A 6832-nucleotide genomic window follows, 5' to 3' on the forward strand; every position below is an offset into this window, starting at 1 on the left:
CCAGGAAGAAAAAAGGGCTGAGCAAGCAACTTTATAGGAAGAAATGCCAAATGCGGGAGCACAAATGTTGCTTGGAAATGCAACTCTGGAGACTCTCACTCGCACGGAGGGGCGTGTGATCAGGAAGACCTCAGTGCTCAAAATGCCTCTGGCTACACCCTACCCAATTAATCAGGGAGATGAACCATCCCACTGAACCCATCCCCCATGCTGGGAGAGTATATTAACAAGCCCAGCCGCAGCTCCTGGAGGGTAGAGGGTCGTCCTTCTCTTCCCTCGGCTGCTCCGTGCTCTCTGCCACTTCGTTCGTACTCCGAGTCTGGAGGGACAGCCGCCATGTCTCGCCAATGCAGCATAACCTAGTGGGAGAAAGGGCTTCAGCACGGCTTCTGCCATCATCCCTAGTGCCTGCCGCACCAGCTTCAGCTCACGCTCTGTCTCCCGATCAGGAGTTTATGGCGCTGGTGGTGGATTTGCTGGGTTTGGTGGTGGCTGCTCCAGCTTTGGCAGCAGAAACCTCTATAATCTAGGTGGCTGCAGGAGAGTCCCAATTGCTGGAAACGGTGGTGGTTTCTATGGAGCTCCAGGGCCCTATGGGTTTGGAGCTGGTGCCGGCAGTGGATTTGGTTACGGTGCTGGAGTAGGTGGTGGTTTTGGTGGTGCAGTAGGTGGAGGCTTAGGGTTAGGTGGAGCTGGGTTCGGTGGTGGTATGGGTGGTCCTGGCTTCCCTGCCTTCCCACCTGGAGGCATTCATGAAGTGACTGTCAACAAGAGCCTTCTTCAGCCGCTCCATCTGGACATCGACCCCAGCATCCAGAGGGTCCGCGAGGAGGAGAAGGAGCAGATCCAGACCCTCAACAATAAATTTGCCTCCTTCATCGACAAGGTGAGACAAAACACTTCGCTGGTCTCTTGTGCCCATTCTTAGCAGGGCAACAAAAATAACGGCAATCCATTTCTTTATCAGCATTTGGTTCTTCTACTTCTAGCATTTGGTTCTTCTTGGATCCCACACCCAGCAATATGGAAACAAAGCTAGAATAACCTGATTGGGGTGAGGCAGGTCATTCTCTCCATTGCTGCTGGGCTCAGATAGTCAGTGTACTGCATACCTTATGTTGTTGTACCATTAGTAGTGCAATCACTGATTAATGGAGCCATACCAGTTTACAACAGCCAGCATACATTTGAATGTTCCCAGTCAGTTTTAAAGACCAGACTGAAACAATACAGTTGCAGTTAGTTCAGGGGTAGGCAAAATGCGGCCCATGGGCTGGATGCAGCCTGCCAGGCCATTCTATCTGGCCCGTGGGGACCCTAAAAATGTAGAAAATTATTATTTATCTGCCCCTGGCTACCTGGCATGCAGCCCTTGATGGCTTGCCAAGACTCAGTAAGCAGCCCTATACCCAAAATAATTGCCCGCCCCTGAGTTAGGTTGTTCCCTAAGGGCTCAAGGGCTTGGAGTATCTGACTCCTTAATAACCCCTCTTATGTGATACCAGTATTTGTGTCTGATTTGTGAGAAGAAGAAATGTAACCCGTACCATAAAGAAAAGCTATTCTTCAGCCTTGGAATAACCAGAACAGCCCGGTTAAGTGAGACTTAAAATGACTGGCAGATTTCCTTGTACTGAGTTATGGAGAACAACACGTCTCTCAGACAATCTGCAGTTAAGACAGTCGTCCTCCCTCTGTTGACTTCTCCCTTGTGATTTCCTTTACGCCAAGGCGACACGCATGCAAAATGCAACTTGGGCATCTTAGTCTCACTTAAAACCCATTTGGCAAAGAGGTAGATGATGACACAGGGCGCAAAGGAAGGAGGGGATTGGCCGCCAGCTGCTTTGTGATACAGGTGAGGTCCTGGAAGACGCGTTCATTAGGCCCACTTATATCAGCCGAGGGTCGGGCCTCTACATCGTTCTGTGACCTCCAGCCTCTCTTCACCGGCTCTGAAGAACTACAGGCACTCCCTACCCATCAGGCAATACACAGCACCTTGCAGGACTGGGCTCTTAGCCCTGCTCTTCTAAGGCATCTTCTGGACACTTTTGATTGCAGGTCCGATTCCTCGAGCAACAAAACAAGGTGCTGGAAACCAAATGGAGCCTGCTGCAAGAACAGGGGCAGGAAACAGTCAGGAACAACAGTGAGCCGCTCTTTGAAGCCTACATCAATAACCTCAGGATGCAGCTCAACAGCCTGCTGGGGGACAGGGCAAGGCTGGAAGGAGAGCTGGACTCCATGAAAAACCTCGTGGAAGATTTCAAGAACAAGTAAGTCGGGTCAGCGAGCTTCCCACCTCTCATGCCAGGTCGGTTCTCGCAGGCTCCAAATCACCAAAGCCCCTGGGGACTTAAATCAAGGAAATAATGCCTCGGCAATCAGATAATAGATGGATAGGAGAGGGAGAGGAGGTACAAACATCAATGAGTGAATTTACCGAGGGGCATAAATTCTGCTGAGGTGACGGCACTTTCCATTCTACATTTTCCTGTAGAAGTCCAACTATCCATGAATTGTCTGCATCTCTATAGGAATGGGACGGGCCATTCTGACACGAGAATATTTTCAGTACAGAAATGTGCACCAAGATTTGGCAATGATAAGACTTTGTCATATCAGCACACAATGGCATAGATCTGTGGGGCTTTGGAGGCAGAAGGCTTCAATCACAAAGAGGAAGATGCAGCGAGAAGGACGGCCGGCCACAAATACAAGCTAGAGAAGAGCGGATTTCTCTAGGGTGCTTTTCAATGCACCTGGCATGCTGGTTTTTCACTATCTGAGCAGACATGTGGCCGAAAGAAATATCCTCAAAGATAAAATTGAGATCCTTCTGGTAGCAGAGATAAGCAGGGCCCCTTGGGGAGTTCCTTCTCACAGGCTGCAGTCGTCTCCTGCTTCACCTAAGCCTTCTTCTCCTTCCCTTAGGTATGAAGATGAAATCATCAATCGCAACACAACTGAGAACAAATTTGTGGTGCTCAAGAAGGTGAGTGTGATTTTTCCAATGCAATCATGATTCTTCGTTGGGAGGTAGCAATCCCTAGAGATCCTGGATCCTGAGAGACCGATCTAGCCCACAGGATGCACTGTAGTGTAGAGAGGCAAATGATGGGGGAAAAAAGAAGTACCGTTCTATTTACAGGCATAAAAAGCTTAAACTGGTTTGTCCATGGATCTACAGGGACCCTGAAATGATCCCAGACATCCTGAGTCTCTTCCCAACATCTCTCATGATCTCATTCAGTTTTAAATGTTTCAATTTATGCTAAAAAAACCCTGAATATTTGGGGTTTTCTAGAAAGTTATTCTGAAGTTGAGTGCTCCTGGTCAACTAATGAAAGTACTTAGCTAAATGCAATCCATTACCTCCTTCCAGGACGGGGATGGTGCTTTCATGAACAAGGTGGAACTGCAGGCCAAGGTAGACTCGCTGATCGATGAGATCAACTTCCTGAGAGCCGTGTACGAGGCAGTAAGTACTTGCATCCCAAAGTGCTGCGGCCTTGGTTTTCCACACCCATTTAATGTACACTTTTCAGATTATTTCCTCCAGGGCTGGGCTAAGCCCTTCCACTCCTCTGCAAGTGCACTGGCTGTCTGCAGAGCCCCTGGCAGGTTTTGAAAAGCTACCTACTACATCGGGCTTTACCCTCCGCTTGCTGTCCCGAATGAAAAGGAATTATTTCAAATGGCAAAGAATAAATCCAAGGCTTATGGCTCACCCAAAACTTTGCTGGGTTTCCAGGAACTGTCGCAGATGCAGACACAAATCACCGACACCTCCGTCATCCTGTCCATGGACAACAACCGGAACCTGGACCTGGACGGTATCATTGCTGACGTCAAAGCTCAGTACGAGGACATCGCCAACAGGAGCCGAGCGAAGGCTGAGTCCTGGTACCAGACCAGGGTGAGTCACTAAGAATCAGAACTGTTTTATTGTCTGCACTGCTGCTCCTGAGCACATCAACAAATATTTGGGACTTCAAGAAGTCCCACAAAAGGTAAAAATCACCCCTCGACAATAAGTGGGACACGACATCCGTACAGAATGAGTCCCACTGCATCCTTGGATGGGACGGTTTCATTCTCTGCTCTGTTAGTGCTGCTGCTGCTTGTTTATTTGTACTCATAATAAAAGCATCAAGGATTTAGCTGTTGTCTTGGGCACTGCAGCCTCATGTAATTGCATGCAAGTCTCAGCCCAAAAGCTTATGGACTTTCACACAACTGGTGCATTTCTTTATGTGCAACAGTATGAGGAGCTGCAGGCTACTGCTGGTAGACATGGGGATGACCTAAGGAACACCAAGCATGAGATCTCAGAGATCAACCGACACATCCAGAGACTGCGGGCTGACATCGATGGTGTGAAAAGACAGGTGAGTATACAGAGAAAGTACATGAAGTCATTCTCCCAACTGTAGTACATATTAGCTCTGGAGCCAAGAACTACTCAAGCCCCTGGAAAGTCAAGTCAGTGCCATGGCAGGGACTTTTTGTTTTAGCAGGTTTGAATTTGCCTCTTTTATCTCCGTATCAACTTGTCACTGAGATAAATTACACGGGATGATACGGGATAGCATGGTTATAGCATCTAGCAGCAAAACCTAAGGTAGCATTCATGGGCATACAGTCACAGAGACATACATCAGAATGTGATCTGGCCACAACCATAGAGAAGCTCATGAGAGCAAAGAAGAAAGGGCGTGAATTTAATCCAGAACAAGTGGAATCAGGTGATTTCACAGTAGAAAGAAAGTCACGTCAGACATGGAGGTTGTCAGTGCTGTTCTCTCTCCTCCCCAGTGTGCCAATCTGCAAGCAGCCATCGCAGAGGCTGAGGAGCGTGGTGAGATGGCCCTTAAGGATGCCCAGGACAAGCTGGCTCAGCTGGAGGATGCTCTGCAACAAGCCAAGGCTGACCTGGCCCGCCAGCTGCGGGAGTACCAGGAGCAGATGAACATCAAGCTGGCGCTGGACATTGAGATTGCCACCTACCAGAAGCTGCTGGAGGGCGAGGAGAGCAGGTGAGGGGAGGGCAGCCAATTAGAGAGGTACCAAACACCCATAACTGCTAATCAAGGGAGACGGAGGTGCTGAGCACTGCTGAATATTAGACTCTTACGTAATATCAATGCACCTCACCTGGATTCGTACCTGCCTCTGTTTCATTCCCCACCAGGCTGTGTGGAGAAGGTGCTGGGCCAGTGAATATCTGTAAGTTGTTTGAATGCACTTTGCTTATAGACTTCCTGGTTTTCATTTCCTTCTGCCACTCCACAGCTGCTATTCCCTATTGCCTGGTGTTTTCTTTTTGCAGCGGTGGTCAGCTCAACCGTTGGAACCAGCTATGGAAGTGGAGGCAGCCTTGGCCTTGGCACTGGAAGTGGTTTGGGCATTGGAGGTGGTAGCGGTCTTGGCCTGGGCAGTGGAAGTGGTGTGTGCATTACAGGTGGAAGTGGCCTCAGCATGGGAGGTGGGCTCAGCGTTGGAGGAAGCGGCTTCAGCTCTAGCAGTGGGAGAGGCTCCTGCGGGTTGAGCGTTGGAGGTGGAAGCGGCTCCAGTGTGAAAGTCACCAAGACCACGTCAACTCAGCGGTGCTACAGAAGCTAAACCTCCTGCTCACCAGAAAAGATCCTTATCATTCCCTGATGTTAGCACAGTACTGCCCCACAAAATGATGACCATCCTGAAGAAGACGACCAACATTTTCTAATCTGGGTGCCTAACCTTAGGGTTTAAGTCCTTTTTCTCGCAGAATCATAGAAAACAAGGGCCGGAAGGGACCTCAGGAGATCATCTAGTCCAACCCCCTGCTCAAAGCAGGACCACCCCAACTCCATCATCTTGAATCAAGGACTTCACTTTCGAACCTCAGCCTCACAAATGTTGGTCTGTATCTGCATGTGTTCAAACCAGCCGTGCCTCTCTCCTTTCTCCCTCTCACCATCTTTTGTCATAGAAATGTGCATCCTCTATCCAATGTGAAGAGAAAGTACATATTCCTCCAACTAGCACTGCCATCTAATCATCAACACCCCCCCAAAAAAAAAAGATTGACAAAAATAATAAAGAAACAAGTTATGAAGGGCTTATGGAAATTCAATGTTAAGTCAAACACATTAAAAATCTCCTTCAAGAGCTTTTTGATGAGTTTTAAACAAAACAAAGCTTTTCGAGAAAAGTTGAAAGCCAAGTTATTAAAAATCAATCAATCAATCAATCAATCAAAACAAAAGCCAAAATTACTGGTTTTCTGCCCAGTTCTAGTGTTAAAACTGAAACTCAACTGTTCTTCCTTCAGGATTTTTTTTCTTCGTTTCATCCATTACTCCATCTCTTTATTTGCGGCCTATCTGGAATTCAAATCATCTGGTCTTACATTGTATAAATAATGTACCGCGCTATTATTTGTTCCTTGAGTCATGGGCCAACGTTGCTGAGTACCCCTCATTTTCCAGTGTTTGTCTAATAAAATGCATGTTCAATTTATTCTTTTTTCCGATCTCTTTGTATTGAATAGAGAATTAATGTACATAGGAAGTATCCCTGCAGTCTTGCATATTTTGCTCTCCAATTAACCCCCTGCAATTTACTGACAGCAATGGGAATAGAAATAGGGTTTAATGAATCCAGTGGAGCTCAGAGCGCTCTGTGTTTCAAAGCCACCAGGAGCTCTGCAGAAAAACAGAATATGAGCAGCTAGACTTTGGATATTTTCACATATTTTGGACTCAATATATGGAATACAATTGTGCCCATTTTAGTTTCTTCATATGATAATATTCATAGGAGGAGCAAAGGAACCCCAGCAATG

At 47.5% G+C, this 6832-nt stretch overlaps 1 protein-coding gene across 1 annotated transcript; it reads left to right on the forward strand.

The window, feature by feature from the left end:
* Positions 1 to 336: 336 nt before the first annotated feature.
* LOC149860906 (keratin, type II cytoskeletal 5-like) lies at positions 337 to 6380 on the forward strand. The gene is given in 11 exon segments (XM_090050685.1): positions 337 to 356; positions 358 to 886; positions 2065 to 2279; positions 2938 to 2998; positions 3389 to 3484; positions 3758 to 3922; positions 4269 to 4394; positions 4822 to 5042; positions 5198 to 5232; positions 5336 to 5371; positions 5468 to 6380. Coding segments are annotated over 11 exon segments (1665 nt in total). The 3' UTR covers positions 5629 to 6380.
* The last annotated feature ends 452 nt before the right edge of the window (positions 6381 to 6832 follow it).

Source organism: Crocodylus siamensis, chromosome 6 (genome assembly GCF_052110815.1).
Source record: "Crocodylus siamensis isolate JL-2025a chromosome 6, ASM5211081v1, whole genome shotgun sequence".
NCBI classification, from domain to species: Eukaryota; Metazoa; Chordata; order Crocodylia; family Crocodylidae; genus Crocodylus; species Crocodylus siamensis.